General features: G+C 33.2%; 1 protein-coding gene and 1 long non-coding RNA gene across 2 annotated transcripts in view; one reads left to right on the top strand and one right to left on the bottom strand.

Annotated features, from left to right (window-relative positions):
* The window catches only part of scn12aa (sodium channel, voltage gated, type XII, alpha a), a 114,508-nt gene extending 112,130 nt beyond the window's left edge, over positions 1-2,378 (top strand). Inside the window, exons 23-26 of the mRNA XM_056445654.1 lie at positions 143-284; positions 380-480; positions 569-839; positions 1,147-2,378. Of these exons, the coding sequence (XP_056301629.1) occupies positions 143-284; positions 380-480; positions 569-839; positions 1,147-2,378 (1,746 nt within the window). The remainder of the gene's footprint in view (positions 1-142; positions 285-379; positions 481-568; positions 840-1,146) is intronic.
* The window catches only part of LOC130213852 (uncharacterized), a 44,925-nt gene extending 26,198 nt beyond the window's left edge, over positions 1-18,727 (bottom strand). Inside the window, exons 1-2 of the long non-coding RNA XR_008835512.1 lie at positions 18,604-18,727; positions 16,639-16,737 (exon numbers count right to left, since the gene is read on the bottom strand). This is a non-coding gene — a long non-coding RNA (uncharacterized LOC130213852). The remainder of the gene's footprint in view (positions 1-16,638; positions 16,738-18,603) is intronic.
* Between the last annotated feature and the right edge of the window lie 5,362 nt (positions 18,728-24,089).

Here is a 24,089-nt window from a genome sequence, read left to right as displayed (position 1 = left end):
TCCTTTAGAAATACTATTCCCAGGACAAAACATGATGTGTTCAATACGTATTTCCCCCACTATATATCTATTTACATAAAACTCTTTTAGTTAATAATAATTGTTAGAATCCTCTGAGTTTTTTACTTTTCTTGTTTATCAGGTTGAGGACCAGCCCATCAAAGAGATAAACCTCTACATGTACCTCTACTTTGTCATCTTCATCATCTTTGGATCATTCTTTACCTTGAATTTGTTCATCGGTGTCATTATCGACAATTTCAATCAACAAAAAAGAATGATAGGTGTTTAAGATTGACTTCTTTTCTAAAAATGTTTGGTTTTACATGTAATGTGTTTCATGAAACTAATAGCAACTGGTTGTTCTTCTGTACTAAAGGTGGCCAGGACATATTCATGACCGAAGAGCAGAAAAAGTACTACAACGCAATGAAGAAACTTGGATCTAAAAAGCCACAGAAGCCAATTCCAAGACCAATGGTAATTTAACATTATTGTAGCAAAAAATTTGTAATCACTTTCATAATTACTCTTTCAAATTTCTCACTACAAATACATTTCCATTTAGAATATTCTACAAGGATTCTTCTTCGACTTGGTGTCCAAGCAAGCCTTTGATATCACCATCATGATGCTCATTATCCTCAATATGATAACCATGATGGTTGAGACTGATGAACAATCTGCTCGCATGGAGACCATCCTCAATAACATCAACTTGGCCTTCATTGTCATCTTCACTACTGAATGCCTCATCAAGATATTTGCCCTCCGCTGTTATTTCTTCACCATTAGTTGGAACATATTTGATTTTGTAGTCGTCATTCTGTCCATCGTTGGTAAGTGCACGACTTTCCAGTCTGGTAAGTGGTATGTATGGAAAGATACTTTCCTTGCTGAAAAGACCAACTTGGTTTAAAAGTAATTAATGCTTTGGTACTGGTCTATCTGGTCACCATTACGACAAAACCAAGAAAGTTTGGTTTAATTAGTTAAGAAACATGGAAGCAACACCAGCTGGTCTTTTCAACTGGGATGTTGTAGGCTTAAGATTTTCATACTATAGTTTCATTTCTCAATTCTTCAAGAGATTTTTTTAAGAGTCTACCTTCATTGCATGTGTTGATCATGTGCGTTTTTTTACAGGAATTGTCCTGGCCGACATAATTGAAAAGTACTTTGTCTCCCCAACTCTTTTTCGAGTCATACGGTTGGCAAGAATAGGACGAGTTCTTCGACTGATACGAGCAGCTAAGGGAATAAGGACTTTACTTTTTGCCTTAATGATGTCACTGCCAGCGTTGTTCAACATCGGTCTCCTGCTATTCCTGGTCATGTTCATCTATGCCATTTTTGGCATGGCAAACTTTGCTTATGTAAAAAAGCAGGGTGGGATTGATGACATGTTCAACTTTGAGACCTTCGGGAATAGCATGATCTGCCTTTTCCAGATCACCACATCGGCCGGTTGGAATAACCTGCTGGATCCCATTCTGAACAACTCTCCGGAAGAGTGCAGCTCCAGTTTCGCCAACACCGGCACAAATACTAAGGGCAACTGCGGTCATCCCTCAGTAGGGATCACTTTCTTTGTCAGCTACATCATCATTTCCTTCTTGATCGTTGTCAACATGTACATCGCCATCATTCTGGAGAACTTCAGCGTGGCCACTGAGGAGAGCACTGAACCTCTGAGCGAGGACGACTTTGAGATGTTCTACGAAGTTTGGGAGAAGTTCGATGTCGAGGCCACGCACTTTATCGAATACGCCAAACTCTCCAATTTCGCTGACAGCCTTTCCGAACCTCTAAGGATTGCCAAACCCAACAAGATCAAACTCATCCACATGGATCTACCCATGGTCAACGGTGACAGGATCCATTGCTTGGACATCCTTTTCGCTTTCACCAAACGCGTCCTTGGGGAGACTGGAGAAATGGATGCTTTGAAGCAACAAATGGAGGAGAAGTTCATGGTGACAAACCCTTCTAAAATATCTCACGAACCCATCACCACTACACTGAGGCGCAAGCAGGAGGAGATTTCAGCAACTCTGATCCAGCGTGCCTATAGAGCACACCTAGTTAGACGGCAAATGAAGCAAGCTTCTTATTTGTACAGGCACATTAACCAAGAGCAACCCTGGTCGGAAGACGACAGTGCTCCAGAGCAGGAAGGGCTCATAGCGTCTATGATTCAAGAGAACTACGGCCCTGAGAAAGGGTCAACGGTGGGTACGCTGTGCTATGCATCCTCTCCACCATCATATGAGGCAGCAACAAGGAGTCCTAGGGACCGTTTCAAGTTGTTAATATCTGACTCTAGATCCAATGAGCCTCATAAATCAGAAGAGACATACGAAGAGACCTTTCTCTAGGAACTCTTTTCTAAGTAGGCAGTCTTTATTTGCTTTTTTTTTTACCACATTTGGATGTGAGTAAACAAACCTAATCAGGACAAGTCCATATGCAAACAAGATTGCACTTTTTTAATCTGTAAAAATATTGAAAACCTGTTGTTTCTGTCATAAAATATGGCATGGTATCATAATAAACACATTGATATATCATAGCGAGGATGTACAGGTAGAGAATGTACTACAGCACAGATGTGTTGAACATATCGCAACTGTAATATATTGCACAGATATTATGTTGATTGTTTCCTATAAAGGCTTTTCCCAGGATTACAAAAATCTAAACAGAGTTTTCCATTGCTCAGGATTAAGTGGGGAATGTTAAAACTTTTCTTTTTTATAAAACTTGATGAGAGTGACTAGTTTTAAATTAACTGGTGCAAGAAAAAGGCCCATAAAAATGAAGTTTGAATGACAGCAGTGAATTAATTAGCATTTTTATCAGTGCTTGAGGAATTGATGTTTTCTTGTTGAACACAGGCAGGAAACTGTGTTTTGAGAAGAGTATTAAAGATCAAAATAGATTATTCAAATAAACACATATACACGCTCCTTATATTATTGTGAACAACTGGTGCATGTTAACCCAAAGAAGGAATCTGTGTAATCTTTCATCATTTGCTCCATTTTGATATGCAACACCCACAAGTTTCAATCAACTCACAAACGGATTAAAAAAAAAAACTCCCAAATTGTTTTGAGTTAAATATTCGGTCACTCAGCTTACAGACGTAAAATGGATTTAACTTTGACTTTAAACAACTTAAATGGTTATACAACAACTGTATGTACAATAAAACAATTGAATCTACCGAAATAACCTTCAGCTCTCACTTTCTACTTTCTGAATGTGTTGCATATGTGGCTGAATAATATGAATGATATTTGCTAAAAGAACATTTGAAATCACACTCCCCAAGCACTAATTTTTATAAACAATTGACAAAAAAAGACACATAATGTGCATTCACATGCATCAGCTAAGTTTCTAGGACATTTTAATCCATTTACCAATATAATGTGCATTAGACAAAAGGAAGAAGCACAGATGTATCATCAACATGTACAATTATATCAAGTTCTGTGTTCAAAACAATAATTTACTCCTTTTTTTTATAAAACAAAGCTCTCCTTTCCACAAAATGTTCACTCTGTTTTGTTTAATTTTATGAGGCATTTACAAAACCTTAACCACAATAAAAAAATTTTGAATGCATTATAAAACAAATATTTCGCACTATTCAATTATGTACACGTCCTCATAATTTTTGGTGATGCAATATATGGGATAATGTATATGTATATATATGAAGCCCCCCTTTTGAACCATTTTAGGGACAAAATTATAAGCCCTTTAAGCTATTTTGTTTTCGATAGTCTACAGAACAAACCACCATTCTACTATAACTTTCCTAATTACCCTAACCTGCCTAGTTAACCTAATTAATCTAGTTAAGCCTTTAAATGTCAGTTTAAGCTGTATTGTCTTGGAAAACGTCCATTTCCCACTAATATTTGAGTGCTGTTGAGCACGTTCTTAAACACCGCTCAACAGAAATGACTGTGATTGGCTATGAAGGTCATCAGTTCACCGAATTCACCGCTGTTTACTGAGTGTAACCACAGATACATGGACACTGGAGCATTTTAACGCCACGATTCATAAGCGGATCGCTTGTGTGTCCGCTTATAGACAAATCAGTTCAAATCAATGTGACTTTGAAACGCTCCAGTGTCAACACTCAGTAAACAGCTGTGAGTTTAGTGAACTGATGACCTTCACAGCTAATCACAGTCATTTCGGTTGAGCATGTGAACACAATGGCAAATCAGTGCTGTTTAAGAACATGCTCAACAGCGCTTAAATGTTAGCGGGAAATATACATTTTAAAAATTCCAGTCTCGTGACAACCCTAATGTTTACAGTTTAACAAAGATTTTCTCGAAATCCTGATGGGAAGAAATAACGCACATAAAAGGTATTTGACTTATGATGTTCATGCAATCAAACTCTATTAATTACTTTAATCAATATTTCATCTACAACTTTATTTTTATTGACTTTTATTTACTAATATTTTGAGTTATGCAAAACGACAGTTTGACAAGTCTTTTTTTTAACGGGAAAAACAGGGCTGTTTTTGTCGATTTTAAAACATTGCATAATTTGTGCTCTCTGCTTTTGGTTATGGAGCCAATTTGGCCTCGTCCCCTAAGCGTTTGCCCTTTCTCCAGCCCAGGGTGAGGGTGTTCAAATCCTCTGCTGACCAGCTGGACCTCCAGGATAATCCCAGTGGAAAATAATCACTTCTTTTAATTACACACAAATGCACTCGCACTTCAGCTCTCTGTCACACAGTCACAGACCTTAAAACTACTGCTGTACCTTTTACAAACGCAATCGTCTTTTCCGTTTTTGGAAGTTTTAAATCATTCCAAAAATTCCATTCCATGTACATTCATTCATTTTCCTTCAGCTTTGTCTCTATTTCAGAGGTCTCCAAGTATATATCTAAAAAGAATTTAAATATTCTATCTAAAAATTCTGAAATCAAGAAGCATTTTCTAGACAACAAAACATTTTGTCTTGTTATAAAAAATATAAAATGTCTTTCCTTAAAACAAGCACAATAATCTGCCAATGGGGTGCTAAGCTACAGTAAATAATGCAGTATTTTGCTTGTTTAAAAAAAAAAAACTCACTTAGTTTTGCCTTATTACTTTCTAAAACAAGACAGTATTTTTTACTTGTCTATTTTCAAATATTTAGACTAGAAACAAGACAACAATTTAAGAAAAGCATTTTTTTTGCAGTGTAAATCATTTAATAAATCTAATTAAGTGATCCATTGCTAATGCAATCTAAATTCATTTTAATAAGACATCATCTCGGCATACTGTGATGAACTAATGATGGAATCATTGTTTTTTTTCTTTTCTGTTTTTGTATGTTCACCCAGAATGTCAAGCACTCTTAATAGTGGTTAAACAGATCACAGTTCATTCGTGATTTGTACAGATCACAACCCATGGTTTGGAACACACGTGACCAACGGATTAGGCTAATACATTTTTTTACTTGTAGATTAATCCTAACTTTGTAACGATCGCAGAGAGATCGCCTCGAGTATCATTCAAATCATATGTATGAAAAACATTTAAGCTTTCCTGTAAAATATAATGATGAAGTTGTGAAGTTGTGGTAGGTTATTCGGGATGTGATGGGTTTCCTTGGTTATTAAAGGAGTTTTCTGTCACTATTCGTTTACCTGCAGTAATGTATTCAGTGTAAGCTGCATGATTAATTATTAAAAGATCGGGATCTCAACACCCACGCAACACAAATGAAAAATGATGGTGATTTACTTATGTTTATTAATCCTTTGAATCTCTGCATTCAAATCTGTTTAAAAAATGCAAAAATCAAGAAAGATATTCAGTCTTTAGTGTTTTTACAGTCAAATAACACAGAAGTACTGGGATAACAGTTTATAGCTAAGATAAAACCACTGATGTTTATGGTAAAGATGAAAATAACCATCATACACATTTTAGAGCTGAAGATCTTTGCCCAAACCCGAAGGAAGCTGACAGGTTCGAGTGGGTTCGGGCTTAATTTCTATCATTTTAAACGGTGTCAGGCCGGGCTTGCGCGGTAAATGAACGGTCATGTGATGCAGTTTGTTACAACGTCAAACCCATCCCTGCAAAGGTGAAACAAATGATGACAGACAAGTAAAAGAGAGCTAATTTTGCAGAGTGAGAAAATGTACAGAAAGCTGATAGGGAAAATGACGAGGTCACTCGCTACACTGAAACCGCTGTCATGGAAAATGAAATGGACGTTCTTGTCTGGTGAAACATGAACAAACAATCCTACCCAGAACTTGCAAAAATAGCCAGATCAGAAGTACTACTGTGTGCATCCCAGCAGTGAAAGGGTGTTTAGTGCTGCTGGACGCACCATCAGTGAGTGCAGGACTGTGCTAAAGCCATCTACAGTGGATTCAATAATGTTCCTCCACAAAAACACGTAGCCTAATCTAAATCAAGGATTTTCAAATTATAACTAAATGTTAATTAAATCATAAATGCATAATGTAAAGAGTATATAGGATAATATTGGCATTTTTCTTTTATTATTCAGCTTCACCGTTGCCTTAAGGACGGATTGTGAAGAGAAGTGGTGAAAAAACCCTTTATTCAGAGCCTTTATCTTAATTTCATTATTGCCAAATACCTGTCATAATTTAGAATTTATTTTAATTTAATTTGTTAGGAAAGACTTATTTATACGGCCTATAGGTTTGTTATGAATAAGTTATGTTAAAATACATATATGTTCATGTGCACATTTGAATAATGTCTGGCTGTAAACGAGTTCGGGCTTTTAAAAAGCTGTCAATCAAAATGTACTTGTCAGGCTCGGGCCGAATTCTGTCGGTCCTAACTGTTTGGCCCGACTATGCATTTCACTTGATGCTCAAAAATGAAAGTCGTAGGCAGCAATTACATTATTTAACCAATAGGTGTCGACAACCAGTAATCAAAAATATGCCACTGAACAATTCGTCAAAAATTATACATCTAGCAATGAAACATGTTTTATGAGTGAATAACTGAATCAGTTGTACAGATCATGCTGTTAGATTTCTAGATTTAGCGTTATCAGCAACAGTAGTAGTTAACAATGTATTTTTCACAGTACTGAATTACAGATATTTACAGGTTTTTAGTTCTGTTTGTTAAAACCAAAAGTGTCTTGCAGTACTGGTTGTATTATGAAAAGCAAATTACATTTGTCCCCTCCCCTTTTTGGCTGATCCGAAAAATGTTCCGATCAGTGACTAAAAATACCACAATGTGATCCGAACCGTGAGATTTGCGATCTGTTAACTTTGAATGTTTTATCACTTCTGAAATCAATGTTAAACATGTATTTTTGTGTGTGAAAAGTGTATTCTTGCCATTTTAGAATTTGTTTTTGGTTTATTTACTTCTTTCTTTACCCTATTGTGTCCTCATCATTTCATATACACTTTCATGTACATTTCACTCCTGATTTGATTTATTTATTTTATACGTATTTATTTAATTGTCTTGTGTTTTGTGATACTTTCATGTGCATTTCCATGTACATTTCACTCATGATTTGTTTTACTTATTTATTTAATTGTCTTGTATGTGGTGATACACTTGTACAACTCTTCATCTCCTGCACGTGCTCATTTTAATTCTTTGTGTCGCTTGAAAGAAATCCACTTTAATGAATGTGCCTGCGTAATTGATCTGATGTTTAAACATCTGAACATGTGGCTGGGATTAAGCTTGACTAAAGGAAACCCATTATTAAAGATTAAACTGCACTATAACTAATTACATATATACACGCACATGCACCTCTCATCTTCCACTACAAACAAACTAGATTAACCAAAAAAATATTATGCTTTTGAAAATAAAAGAAGAACAGAAAGGCCTTGGCTATTTATTTAGACGGCAAAAGAACGCAATCAGAGAGTAAATGAGATTAGTGCCAGATTAGAGGAGCGACTGATGGAAGTTCATCATTTGTTCACTTCCTGGATTTAAGGACGCAAACACTCTCAATCAAGATACATGGGTTTGTTTTCCAGTTGCCATGGTGTTAAAGATGGAACAGCTCTACCCGATTGGTCTCATCTTCTAATGGGCTATATGCATGTAAAGGCTGTTTAAACGCAATCGCAGTAGGTGATCACAAACTCCACTGAAAATACTGTAGTAAAATAAATGTCTATATTTTAAAGACATGGTGCAGAACAATGGTAAACTATTTAATCCAGTGTTTGTCCGTTCGTAGACACACTTTATATCATATATCAATCAGGCAGTGGAGATCATTGATTTGAAACTATTCAGGTCCTAAACCATACCTGCCAACATTTATCTTCGAAACTCCAGAAGACTGGGATGTAATGTATGTTGCCAGATTGAGGTAAAGAATGCCTTGAGATTTGAATATTGCATCAATTGTGTGAGGTGATATCAAGATCTTGACAAACACAGACAAAAGATGATTTTCGTTACTACATTGGGCCATAAATTATGCACGTGATGATTTTGCAAACGATGCGATCCTGGATTAGCATCTATGCTGATCCTGGAACATCATTCTTGTTAGAAAATGTAATCCATACGCATTCCCTACCCCTAAACCCAACCATAACTGTAAGTTATTCCCAAAATCAGAGGGGAATAATAGTTGGATAACACTCATGTAAAAGTGCATATACCTAAACGTAAGCCTAAACATAACATAAAAGTTAAACATATCCCTTAATTCTGATTGAAATGTTGTTACAGGATGACATAGATGTTAATCCAAGAACATGTCCTACTTGGTGAAATCAGGTTGGCAATAAATTACAGGAATTTTGGTGGGAGAAGGGAGTAAAATATGGGAGACTCCAAGGAAAAACGGGAGTGTTGGCAGGAATGTCTTAAATGTGGCGAGTTTGTAATGGCATGAAACTGGCTTATTGAAAATTAAAAGTTACCTTGCATATAGCCCATTAAGTTAGCAAAATAGACTAACTTATATTCAGAGCAATTACAAATAAATCCAAACCTGTAGGTTAAGGGATAATTGGTTATTTATGCACATTTAAGTTCACTAAATGTATATTCACAAGATTTCTTTGATCATTAAAAGGATGAGTAAAATCTTTATACATAATATAATATAATATAATATAATATAATATAATATAATATAATATAATATAATATAATATAATGTAATATAATATAATGTTTTATAATATAATATAATATAATATAATGTAATATAATATAATGTTTTATGATATAATATAATATAATATAATATAATATAATATAATATAATATAATGTAATATAATATAATGTTTTATAATATAATATAATATAATATAATGTAATATAATATAATGTTTTATAATATAATATAATATAATATAATATAATATAATATAATATAATGTTTTATAATATAATATAATATAATATAATATAATGTTTTATAATATAATATAATATAATATAATATAATGTTTTATAATATAATATAATATAATATAATATAATATAATATAATATAATATAATATAATATAATATAATATAATGTTTTATAATATAATATAATGTAATATAATATAATATAATGTTTTATAATATAATATAATATAATATAATGTAATATAATATAATGTTTTATAATATAATATAATGTTTTATAATATAATATAATATAATATAATGTTTTATAATATAATATAATATAATATAATATAATATAATATAATATAATGTAATATAATATTATGTTTTATAATATAATATAATATAATATTATGTAATATAATATAATGTTTTATAATATAATATAATATAATATAATGTAATATAATATTATGTTTTATAATATAATATAATATAATATAATATAAAATATAAGATAATATAATGTAATATAATGTAATATAATATTATGTTTTATAATATAATATAATATAATGTTTTATAATATAATATAATGTAATATAATATAATGTTTTATAATATAATATAATATAATGTTTTATAATATAATGTTTTATAATATAATATAATATAATATAATGTTTTATAATATAATATAATATAATACAAGATAATATAATATAATATAATATAATATAATATAATATAATATAATCGACACGGTGGCTCAGTGGTTAGAACGGTCGCCTCACAGCAAGAAGGTCACTGGTTCAAGGTCAGTTGCCATTTCTGTGTGGGGTTTGCATGTTCTGCCTGTGATCGCGTGCACTCTCAGAAATAAAGGTATGAGAGTTGTCACTGGGATGGTACCTTTTCAAATAGTACAAATTTGTACCTTTAAGGTTCATATTATTCCCTTAGGAGTGCATATTAGTACCTAAAAAGTACAAAAGTGTTCCTCTTAAAATGTTTAGGTACTAATGTATACTTTTAAGGTACAAATATAGACCGTTTAAGTACAAATGTGTACCTTATAAAAAGGTACCACCCCAGTGACAGCTCGTGTACCTTTATTTCTGAGAGTGTGATTTCCTCTGGATGCTCCGGTTTCCCCCACAGTCCAAACACATGCGCTATAGGTGAATTGAATAAACTAAATTGGCCGTAGTGTCTGTGTGTGAATGAGAGTGTATGGATGGTTCCCAGTACTAAGTTGCAGCAAGAAGAAAACATATGCTGGATAAGTTGGCGGTTCATTCTGCTGTGCCGACCCCTAATGAATAAAGGGACTAAGCTGAAGGAAAATAATATAATATAATATAATATAATATAATATAATATAATATAATATAATATAATATAATATAATATAATATAATATAATATAATATAATATAATTAGAAGATAGTGCTGTCGCCTCACAGCAAGAAGGTCGCTGGTTCGAGCCTCACCTGGGCAGTTGGCGTTTCTGTGTGGAGTTGACATGTTCTCCCAGCGTTCGCGTGGGTTTCCTCCGTCCTCAGTCCAAAGACATGCGCTATAGGTGAATTGAATAAACTAAATTGGCCGTAGTGTCTGTGTGTGAATGAGAGTGTATGGATGGTTCTCAGTACTAAGTTGCAGCAAGAAGAAAACCTATGCTGGATAAGTTGGCGGTTCATTCTGCTGTGCCGACCCCTAATGAATAAAGGGACTAAGCTGAAGGAAAATAATATAATATAATATAATATAATATAATATAATATAATATAATATAATATAATATAATATAATATAATATAATATAATTAGAAGATAGTGCTGTCGCCTCACAGCAAGAAGGTCGCTGGTTCGAGCCTCAGCTGGGCAGTTGGCGTTTCTGTGTGGAGTTTACATGTTCTCCCAGCGTTCGCGTGTGTTTCCTCCGTCCTCAGTCCAAAGACATGCACTATAGGTGAATTGTATAAGCTAAATTGTCCGTAGTGTATGAGTGTGAATGAGTGTGTATGGACGTTTCCCAGAGATGGGTTGCAGCTAGAAGGGCATCCGCTGCATAAAACATGCTGGATAAGTTGGCGATTCATTCCGCTGTGGCGACTCCGGATTAATAAAGGGACTAAGCCAAAAAGAAAACAATTGAATGATTAATATCCTAAATAACTACTTTACAGGGTTATTATATTGAACAAAAGTCATTGTTATTTTAAACAAAAACTGAAATGGTAAAAAGATCTAAAATGCATTTCTGATCGAGACACTTGTGAACTTATCTATAAAAGTGCCTTAACATTTTAATTTAATAGTAGACATAGTTTAATACAGTTTAATGTTTCACACAGGGTACACTATACATCTGAACGATTACACAAGATAAGTGATTCACATTCCGAATGCTGCTCTACATGTACAACCAAGGTTGGTCCATTACATGTTTTGGACATGTTGTAAACTTAAAACCTATTAGAAAAATATGATACAAACTATTAAAAAAACTAATGTTAAGCATCCACCTGATCTAAGATTTACGTTACTAGGGGATGAATTGGTTCTTCAGCTCTATCAAAGAAAGAATTTATGTTTAATTAAAATAGCTCTGTTAGCAGCAAAGAAATGCACTGCTATACAATGGAAATCAGAAGAATCACCAAGTATATTGTATGGCTTAAAGAACTCTCGTCTTATATTCCTGTTGAAAAAATTATATTTCATCTTCAAAAAAAAAAAATCATGAATGTTTGAAAAGATTTGGGGCACATTTATTGAATACATGAATAATTTGGACGTTACATTGACTGAAAATGCTGATGGAACAATGGGATTCTGGTTTAATCTTTTGCTTGTCATAATTGTTTATTTATTCACTCGTTTCATTCATTAATTCATTTTCCTTCGGCTTAGTCCCTTTATTCATCAGGGGTCGCCACAGTGGAATGAATCACCAACTTATCCAGCATACGTTTTACACAGCGGATGCCCTTCCAGCTGCAACCCAGTACTGGGAAACACCCACATGAATGTTAGGTATATATAAAATAAACCTAAATTTGAAAAAACAAATAATGAAATATTTTTCTTTTTATTTAGATTTTCTTAATCCAAAAAAAAAAAAGTATAAAAATCTTTGTGGACATATTTGAAATACTACTCCTACTCCTACTAATAGCAATAATAAATGCCAAAAACACACTTTATTAAATATATAATATATAATATTTATGTATAAATATAATATATAAATATTTATATAATATTTTGAGGTTAAAGGCCGATGTAAGCTGCGAGACTTTTATGATGTCACTTCCTGAAATACACTCATGCTACTCAGTAAAGCCTGATTAAACCCCTGAGCCATTAGAAAAGATAATAGTCTTAAAAACTCAAAAACAGCGTGCGTTTTGTCTGTGGAAGACACGGAGACAAAAGGCTTTGAAAAACACAAAATCTAAAAGCACATTTGTGACCTCTGACCTCATGCAAATAAAAATGTTTAAAAATAAAAGGAAATTATTGCATGCACAAATGGTCTCTTGCTATTTTTATGGATTTGTTTAGAGATATATTTTGCACGCATAGTAAAAAGGTATGCATATTTAAATACATTATTAATCCATTACGTATGCATACAGAAGAGTAAGCCACAGTTTTGTCAGTTCAGTCATCATTTTGATTTAGACTGAACTAATCCTTCAAAATAAAATGCATGAATGACTTAATATGATGACATCATGAAACGCTACAGTGGAAATATGATTCCAATTCGTGAAATACAAAACCAAATATGTACAGCACCATCTTCCGAGAAACAAACAAAAAATCATAATGTGATCATAATAATCCGGCACAGAAAAAAAAAATGGAAAAATGCAATTAACGCCGTCCATCTGTTGGTGCAGCGATGGCTTAGAAAGGTTTGTAGAAATCCTGACCCGCAGGAGAGCTATGCTTATTTCCACTGAACTGAAAAAAAAAGACTTTTCCTGAAACAGGCTTTTTTGGGGGGGTTGCTGTTGCTCTTTTTAATTCATTCCCTTTTTTCTTCTTGTCATTATTTAATCTTGACTGTTCATACATGTATGAGGAAAAAGTACAGTCAGTCAGACATAATCACAAAACAATATTGTTTTGCATATCATTAAGTAGGGCTGCACAGTATATTGTTTGAGCATCGCAACGTTCACACCTGCAATGTTGAATCAGGATTATGGTTGAGTAGGCATTAAAAACACACATTACTGTGGAGTAATTGCAAAGTTTAACCATAAAGTTACCACAAAACTGTATCATTTGTATGTGATTTAACCTTTGTGCACTTTTTAAATTTACTACCCTTTTGTTATGTTCGGGTGAAAACATCCACTGAATTAAACTGCTGTAAAAATGCATCAGATTAGTGGTGGGCGGTACACCGGTGTCATAGTCATCACCGGTGTGACATTGAGCCACGACATGGATTTTCTAATACCGTCAATACCGTAATAAATCAATTATGCGCCTTGAACGGCTGCATTTACATCAATAATAGCTAATTCTAAATAATAAGGCATTCAATTTTCTTCAAACGTTCAGTTGTGGTCTGAATACATGTCCTTATACTACAGGGCTCGAAATTGCAACCATTTTGGTCGCATGAGCGCCCGAAATGTAATCTATGCGCCCTCATAATTTATTTGGGAGCATTTGTGTGTCTGAATATAATGGTTGTAGTGCAATCTGATTTGATTTTCTCTAAAAACTTGCTGAATCGCTCTACCCTGCTGCTGTATTGGTTCATATTAGCTGTCAGTCACTCAACGCTTCCCGCTGTCAGATAACAGGGAGCTTTTGTTACTGCAGGAAATGCAAACGGCTGAAGAGTGAAAAGTGCACAGGTTTGCAAACCTCACCTAAAGTTATAATAATAATAATAATGGCGCAGATGACAGCGATCATGACATGAGGTAAATGTTGATCCGCCAGCTGAGATCAATCGAGTGTTTTCGGAGAAGGTGCCCGAATCTCGATGCGTTGCATTCACCGCGTGTTCAGCGCAAATGTCTGCTAAATATAAAATCTAACACTGTACACATCATCGCCAAAGAAACTCGCCTTTACTAAGTTTACACTGAAACTACGGCTCATAACAAAGAGCGGAATTGCGCTGGTGGTCATCGCGAGAATCCTGCTCTGTCTGCTCATAAATTGGTGCGGCTGACTCGCCTGCTTTATTCCACCAACACAGAGAAATGAAGATCAGCTCATAACGAGACTGAGCATTTACAATGACCCAAACCAAAACTTTTAAAGAGTGATAGAAGTGAGACTTTCTTTTGTCCGTTCTTCCTTGAGATGTATATTATTTTGCTATTGAAATTAATACCATGATATTATACCGTCACCGTTCAAAAGATGAAAAATACCGTGATATTAATTTTAGGTCATATCGCCCACCCCTACATCAGATAAATATTTTTTTCAAATTATTTTGCATAAATCTGTTCATTAACCTCGGTCCTGATCAAAACTACTAGATGTTTTTACAAAATTACAGGATTTTAACTCTTTAATTGCCAAATTCACAAATGATGTCACTGATTTGGTGGAAAAACACACAAAATGACGTATTTTCAACATAAAAAGTAATTGTGGACCGGATTTTTTTTACCTTTTATCAAAGTCTTAGACATGTAAACAACACTGGCTTTGATGCATTGTTAGATTTAAATTTTTTCTCCCTAATATACTGTTGGTGGCCGTTTTTGCTTCATTGACTTCCGTTATAACCACATTTGATGGTGCATAAATAAATACCAAGTCTTTGTTTTTGTTTGCTCCATGTAGTTCTGAGAGCTGAGATGCATATTTAGATTTTCTCTGACACATCAAGGTAAATGCGCAAAGGTCATTTTCACACACTCACAAACACACACACTTTAATTTGCTGTTACACTCTATATAAAATCCAGAAACTAAGCTTTTTTTGCACAGGTCTATCTAAAGGGTCAATGGTGCTAAATGATGATCAACAGTAAAAATTACAAAACGTCCCTCTTCCCAACAGGGAAAACCACCAATAATCAAAAGTGGCAGATTTGGTTTTGGATATGGTTTTGTAATCAAAAAATGTGATGATAATGGAAGTCAATGGGGCAAAAACAGCCACCAACAGTAAATTAGGGAGAAAAAAATTAAAATCAATCAGAAACAATGCATCAAAGGGAATGTTGCTTAACATGTTCAAGTTTTTAAAAAATCCAGTCCACAGTTACTTTTTATATTGAAAATATGCCATTTTATGTGTGTTAAAATGCCATTCATTTTATGTGTGTTTTTCCAAATCAGTGACATCATTTATGAATTTGGCAATTAAAGAGTTACAATCCTGTAATTTTCTAAGCAATTTAGTAGTTTTGATCAGGACTGAGGTTGATTAACAGATTTATGCAAAACATTTAGAAAAAACATTCATCTGATGCACTTTTACAGCAGTTTAATTTAGTGAAGTCTTCATCCCGAACATAACAAAAGGATAGTAAATTTGACCAGAGTGTATTATTGAGTTTTTTTTTTATTATTATTATTCAAAGCATTTTCCAAAAATATGTGTCAAAATAAGATTTATCACCAAAAATCATTCCATTTGCTGAAACACAGAAAACGTTGTGGCTAAATTAAGACTCAAAGTCATCCCAGAGTGGATGAAAACATCCCGAACAGCACACAAGGGTTAAAGCCTCCGACTGCGTTTGTATTTCAAGCCACTTTGAAGCATTCAGATGCAGGAAATTAACATTTTAGTAACTTTAAGAAACATTAATTGTATAAATGTGCAGTATATATATGCAATAAAGATTATACTGTATTTAATTATTCAATTTGTGTGCCTAAATACTGTTAGACTCCCAGAAAAAACATAATGTATTTATTTATTTGTAACTTTGCATTACTGTATTAATCATTGCTTGTGATTTGGTTTATTGCATTTTATGCAGATGTGACCCCTACAAAATCCTACTATTATCATCTAAAAATGTCCTAAAATTATTTATTCTTTTCAAAGCTATTTATTTCATCATCTGTTAAAATTATACTCAATATCGCAATATGTATTTCAGGAAATGCAACGTCAGTTTTTTTCCAACATCGTGCAGCCCTATCATTAACTATGTGATTTACTTTTCACATTAGTGCAATGCAACTTGTTATCTAACACATACTGCTACAATTTTAGCATTAAAAATGCTGTGTGTGTCTCTTACCGGTCTGTTGTTTTTCTGGAGGTTTTCTGTCCTGAGCTTCAGTCCAAACCATCATTGGCTCTTGCATGTTGTAATTACGACTTAATCAAATTAAGCCAGCTGTAATGTATAATGATCAAATTTGAGGGCTGGATATATACATCATATACAATGCATGGCTATTAAGTCAGTATAATATTAAATCATGCTGTATAGCACAGGAAACCCTCTTGGTAGGCACATTTCTATTAGGGCTGCACAATATATAGCTTCAGCATCGACATTGCAATGTTTGATATTGGGATTATATTGGGATCATTTGTGCAGTGATTGCAAAACTTTAACACTAATAGAATGCAAGATTTTCATTTGGATGTGTTTTTAAGGCCTGTGTAATATTACAAGAGAATTTAAACCATTTAGGAACAAGAAATTATCAAGTAACAATGATTAAATGTCTTTAATTACACATAAAATGAAGACTATATAGTGTTAATCTATATTTAATTATCTAATTTCTGTACTTATATACTGTTAGACTCGACTGAAAACCATAAACCATTGTTTATTTCACTTTAATCTATGCTCTTTTATTTATATATGATTTAAATTAGTTTGTTACATTTTATGCAGAAGCACTCCCCTACAAAACCACACCAATCCATCTGCATTTATGAATTCTTTCAAATAGATCTATTAAAGTCATTGGCTAAAATCCATACCGCCATAATAATGAACCACACATACATACATACATCCAATTACCCAATTTCTGTTTAACAGAGAGAAGATTTTTTTTCAACACATTTCTTAACATTATAGTTTTAAAAACTCATTTCTAATAACTGATTTATTTTATCATAATGACGGTACATAATATTTTACTAGACATTTTTCAAGACACTTCTATACAGCTTAAAGTGACATTTAAAGGCTTAACTAGGTTAATTAGGCAGGTTAGGGTAATTAGGCAAGTCATTTTATAATGGTTTGTTCTGTAGACTATCAAAAAAATATTGCTTAAAGGGACTAATAATTTTGACCTTAAAATCTTAAAACCTAAAAACCTTAAAACCTCAAAAAACTCACAGGTTTGGTAAGGTGAGTAAATAGTGAGTACACTTTTATATATATTAAATCATCTGGTCAGGTTGCACAAAACAGGCCCGTAGCCGAAAGACCCACCCCTCACTGACAAAGGTCCAGAATTTGTCCCATGCATGAGCTCATTTGTCTTTTTTGACTGCTATGTCATAATAAATTGTAAAAAATACCTATGAAAACCACACACCGAAGAAGGCTTTAAAACCAAGAGGAATCCTGTGACTTCCAGCATCCCAAATTCTGACTGAGGAAAGTTGAATGTGCTGGCCAGTTTGTTATTTGCCTAATAAATGACAATAGGCTCCAGCTTTTATTTAAAACTTTATTCCTATTTTTCTAATAATATATGGTGTAATAAATTTGTATTTAAAAATAAGAATCGTTTTCATATTTATTTATTCTAAATCTTTAGGAAATGTGTTTGGTACATCAAAACGTGAAACGTGCGGTTATGATGACCAACCAACAAGCTGATCCAGCAAAAATATAGTGCTTAAAATGTCACTAAAATGCAGTATTTAAACCTCATTATTAAATAGAAAATTAGGCGAATAACTGCAAAAAGGTCCACTTTTTTTTCTTTCACCAGGGTGGCCACAGGCCTGCGAAAGGTAGCCTAGTATTACAATAACAATTTAATAGGCTCTGTATATAATGCATAGTACTTTAAAATGTAAACATCTTAGTACTAAAAACCTGTTTGTTCAAAAAGGAACAAAAACATTAATTAAGCCCACTAAAGAACCATTTAGGAAAATTACAATAAATATTTAATACAGTCTATAGTAAAAATTTTGAGTTTTGTTTTAGCTAACAACGAGTGGTTGTCGTTCATCTGAATGTTTTTCTGAGGTAAACAATTGAGGTAAAGTTAACAGTTACCTGGCAAGCTGCATCTGGCGTCTTTTCACGTTTGAAATACTGATTTATGCAATTTCATTGAACATATTTGGGATTTCGACGGTCTATATACGGCATCTCTCGACACATCCCGAGAGCTTCATGTATGTTTATCTAGTTCTGTAACTACAGTTATGAAGCGGAAGTGATCTGCATCGTTTGGGGCTACAACGACTTGTCACGTGACGTCATATTGAAGAGCGCCAAAATGGTATTTATTGTTTTAGATCGTAAAAATCAAACATAATTCGAAAACAGCGTAAACTAAAATATTGATTCTTGGTATTTTATTAAAAAAATGTTTTTACTCTAACCAGGTTGTATTTCTAGACATATTTTCTACTAGAAAAGATTTTGAGGACATATGGCAAGCCGTTTTGACATTTATAGCCCGTATATATTTTCATGTTACTAACTGGTAGTACTTATTTTTTACATACTAGTATCTTTTCCGTTAAGCAGGCTACTAGTATATTTTCATTAGATACTAGTGCTTATTCATGGAATACTAGTGCCTACTAGTGTTTTTTAAATACATTAGTGCTGCTTACTCATTAGACACTAGTTATTTTTATTAGATAATAGTACTCATTCATTAGTTTTCAAACTGTGGGGGCACCAGTACCTATTAAGGGGGGGCGCAAGACATTGAGGCGTACACTCGAGTAAATTATGATGACGATTTTTATTTGTTCACTAGAGTGAATCTGTAATGTTAGCTCCACATCTAACTAGGCACATGTAGAGTTAATGTGTTCGAGTTAAACATTTACAAATAAAATGGACCGTGTGCTTTTTAAAATGAATGACGGTGAATGAAAATCAAACCGGTGAGCCGTCTGACAAAAAAGTACCCTTCTGAATCAAATCAGCAAGATGCCCTTCTGTATCTTTCACTAACGTTGGAGACACTACTGACTACGCCTACATGGACATCTGTTATCTAGTTATTTACCTTAATAGACAATAATATAATTAAGGTGTTCACGTGAAGTGCTTTTGTAACCCACCTATCAAGTTGATTTAACTGAAAAGGGGAAAAAATATCTACTGGGTCTGAGCTTCCAAATTATATATGAATTTACAACACAATTTACTTGGAATCTCGGGTTCGGGATATCTCACACCCACAAAACAAGATATTTATAAATGGTGTGGCTAAATTTGCATATTACTCATATTATAATCTCAAACTGCTCACATAAAAATTAAATACCCATACACAAAATACTTTTGAGTTTGCTGTATTGAAATATTCTGTTATGTATCTGAACTGCTTTTCAGCCCTGATGAAAATGTAATCAAGTATTCAAAACAAACAAAAATAAATAAAATACAATATGATATTCACAGCAATTCAGCTTTTTTAAAAAAAACAAATCAAACTATACAGGAGGAAATACAGTTTGAACAGTATAAATGTCCCAATTTCAATATGTGAAAAAAAACTTCAGTCTTGTATGTAATGTAAAACGTAGTTCAATAAATGTGAATCAGTGTATGTGTTCCTACGGAAATCCTAGACGATTGAATGATGACATGCGTCCATCCAAATTGGCAGGAATCCTCAGAGCGAATGCAAGGAGTCTCTCCCCTTGCCTGCACGAGTCCAATGCGGCCGCGGCACGATGGAACGGTCCAGTGTCAGTAAGCTAATGCAGCGAAACAATTTGGGACATGAATTTTATGAAGGATTGGCAGGATGAATTAAGTTAGAAGACAGCCAAAACGTGTCTCTCCTATCTTCATCACAAGCTGGCGTGCAAGTGACGTCAGTCACACTAACTTCACATAACCTTGTTAACTTCATCTAAGAGCATTTTCACAAAACAGTTTACAACATGTTCAAAATATATACATATGAAACAGAGTAAAACACATTTAACACGGTAAACTTGTACATTTACACCGATCCATGAACAGTATGCATCATCCATACAATATAACTTAACAAATCGAAAAATAAAATAAATATGCAGGAAATCAGAATGCATATGACTTACCTAATGCAGCGAAACAATTTGGGACATGAATTTTATGAAGGATTGGCAGGATGAATTAAGTTAGAAGACAGCCAAAACGTGTCTCTCCTATCTTTTTTTTTTTTTTTATTAAAGAATGCAAATATACAACCACAATCAGGAGATCGATATAAGAGACATACAAAGGAGAAAATACAAATTACATTAGCTGCAGAAAAGAAAAAAAAAAGAGATTAACAAAACAAAGGAAGGGGTGAATAAATTATAATTGTATAAAAATGTATGAAATTAAATTAAGAGCATTGGGAAAGCGTTCTACCTCAAATCAGAGTCCGTAGACAGCAGTTCTTCATATAGGACCAGGAATCTGACACATTTTTTGTTTTTACATATACGGAAAGATTTGAGCAGTGAGTCAACTTCAATCAGAAAATGTCGAAAAGTAGGGACTGAAGCCATGCATTTTTGCTTATGTATAAAAAATTTTCCAAACAAGATAAAAAAGTTGAAAATAAATTCTTTAGATTTATGTGAAGATTCTGAGTAATAACAAATAATTTCTTTTAAACTAAAAGATTGTGCAAAAGTAGGAGGGGTGTTTAAATAACGATAGAGGTCAAACCAAAATTTCTGAACAAATTCACATGTACAAAATAAATGTATTAAAGTTTCCTCATCCTTACCACAAAATGTACAACTACTTGGAATATCAACATATTTGGAAACAAATGAGTTAGCCGGATATATTTTATGCAATATTTTAAAGTGAATTTCTTTAGTTTTATTAGGAAGGAAGTATTTATGAGGCAAAAACCAAGCTTTTCTCCAATCTATATTATTAATTAATGCAGCCCAATGAAATTTGCCTCGCGGAGCAATACGATTTCTTTGCTGAAGAATTAATTGAATATGCTTATTATTGCATTTCTTATCATGAAAGTCAATGCCTTCCAGTACTAATGCTGATTCTTTCATATTTTTTGTATTGTATTGCATATGACTTTTGACCAGATGCATTAATCCTGTAGGTATAGCTTTAAGAACAGTATTATATTCTCTAAAGGGAATAGGAAAGTCATGAACAGTCATAAAGCGCTCATAAGATAGTAAATTACCAAAATCATCAAATAAAGAAAGTAAATAAATTATGCCTCTATCAAACCAGTTAGGATAAAAAAGAGATTTATTTCTAACAGTTAAATCTTTATTATTCCACAAGATAGTTTTGTGGGGTGAGAAGTTGTGGAGGTAACACAACTTCCATGCAAGAAGAGCCTGCTGATGAAAGCTGGCTAATTTAACCGGAAGTTTACTATGCAAGAAATTACATTTTAAAATAAAGGAGAGACCACCGATTTTATTAAACATATAATTCGGAATGAAAAACCATATAGAATTTGGATTTAATAAACATCTTTTAAGCCAATTTATTCTAAATGCATTGACAGATCTAAAGAAGTCTATGGCTTCAAGTCCCCCCTCACTTCTACATTGTGATATCACATCATTTTTTAATTTGTGGGGCCTATTTTTCCATATAAAGTTGAAGAGAATTTTATTAATGCTTTTAATAGTACCATCATTTGTATACAAGGAAAGTGAAGGGTAGACAAAGCGAGAAAGACCTTCCGCTTTTGAGAGAAGAACCCTCCCATATAGAGATATATCTCTTTGTAACCAAAGATTAAAAATATTTTGTGTTGTCTTTAATCTACTACTAAAATTAAGATGTTGCCTGGCTATTAAATTTTGTGATATGTAAATGCCTAAATACTTTACTGAGTCTTTAACTGGAATACCTTCAATTATTTTGTCATCACATTTATGCAAAGACATTATTTCACATTTAGATAAGTTAAGTTTTAGTCCAGATGCACATGAAAAAAGTTTAACTATCTGAGTGGCTTTAAAAACTTGATTTTTATCTCTTAAAAAAAGCGTGGTGTCATCTGCTAGTTGAGAGATTTTGATCTCCCTGTTAAAAATGGAAATACCTTTTAAATCCTGGTTATGCATAATACTTAATGATAATAATTCAGTAACCAAAATAAATAAAAGTGGGGAGATTGGACATCCCTGTCTGACACCGCGTTTTATAGAAAATCTTTGTGAGGTGAACATATTAATTATGACGGAACTGGTGATCCCTTTATAAAACATTTCAATTATATTAATAAAAGAGGAACCAAAACCAAACTGTTTGAGAGACTGCAGAAGAAACTCATGCTCAACGGTGTCGAAGGCCTTATAGAAGTCCAGAAAGAGTAATATAGCTTTAGAATTTACAAAGTCAGCATAATCCACCAAATCTAAAATAAGTCTAATGTTATTACTAATGTGCCTACCTTTTAGAAAACCTGACTGTGTTTCTCCTATAATATTATTGATCTTAACTTTTAATCTATTCGCGAAAACCAAGGCCAATATTTTAGGCCTCCAGTTATCTATTAACAGAGAGTCTTTCCCGGATTTTGGAATTAGAGAAATAATGCCCTGTTTCATCGATGGAGTCATTTCTCTCTGACTAATGCATTCTTGATACATGCCGAGCAAAGGGGACTGTATTAGGTCCCAGAAATGAATATAAAATTCAACCGAAAAACCATCAACGCCAGGGGACTTGTTTTTCTTCATGGAAAATAATGCAGATTTAATTTCCCCCAGTGTCAAGGTGGCATCGCAAATATCTTTAAAATCATCATCAATAGGGGAAATGTGATTTTTAATTGTTTTAAAGAAATTTTCACAACTATCTGTATTAAATTCAGAAGTATAAAGATTACTATAGAAAGTAGAAACAAAAGTAGAAATTATTTTTGGATCTGTACATTTGGCATCATCAATATTGAGTGCTGTTAATGAGTTTCTCCTGCAGTTTCTTTTCTCTAAAGCAAAAAAATAATTGGAGTTAGTCTCTCCTTCCTCAAGCCATTTTGCTCTAGATCTAACAAACACCCCTTTAGCCAAGTCCAAATAAGCCTGATTAATTTGAATATTTAATTCCCTTAAATGCAATTCTTCTTCTGGAGTTAGTATTTTTAGCAATAAAGTATTCATTTCATTCAAGAGATTACATATTTTAATGTTTTTAGATGCTTTCAGCTCTTTGCTTCTTCGAATAGCAATCTGTCTGGCTTTAAATTTAAAAAATTCCCATTTTGTTTTATAACTATCAACAGATTTTTTGGAAAATATACCTGAAAATAAATTTTTAATATTATCATTAAAAGAATTATCCTTTAGAAGGGAATTATTAAATTTCCAATACCCACGCAAACTTGGGAGTTCATTGGAATTGCCAGACATTTTTAATATAATTTGTTTATGATCTGAAAGGGGAGCAAATGAGTGAGAAATATCATTTACAAATTGAAGAGCTGAAGAGGAGAGCAAAAAGAGGTCAATTCTTGACTGGTAGGATCTATTTTTATTAGACCAGGTGAAGTCACATAAACTAGGGTGAAAAAAACGCCAGGCATCTGTTAG

The sequence above is a fragment of the Danio aesculapii genome, chromosome 2 (genome assembly GCF_903798145.1).
Source record: "Danio aesculapii chromosome 2, fDanAes4.1, whole genome shotgun sequence".
Classification (NCBI taxonomy): Eukaryota; Metazoa; Chordata; class Actinopteri; order Cypriniformes; family Danionidae; genus Danio; species Danio aesculapii.
This window is presented reverse-complemented; position numbering and strand designations above follow the sequence as displayed.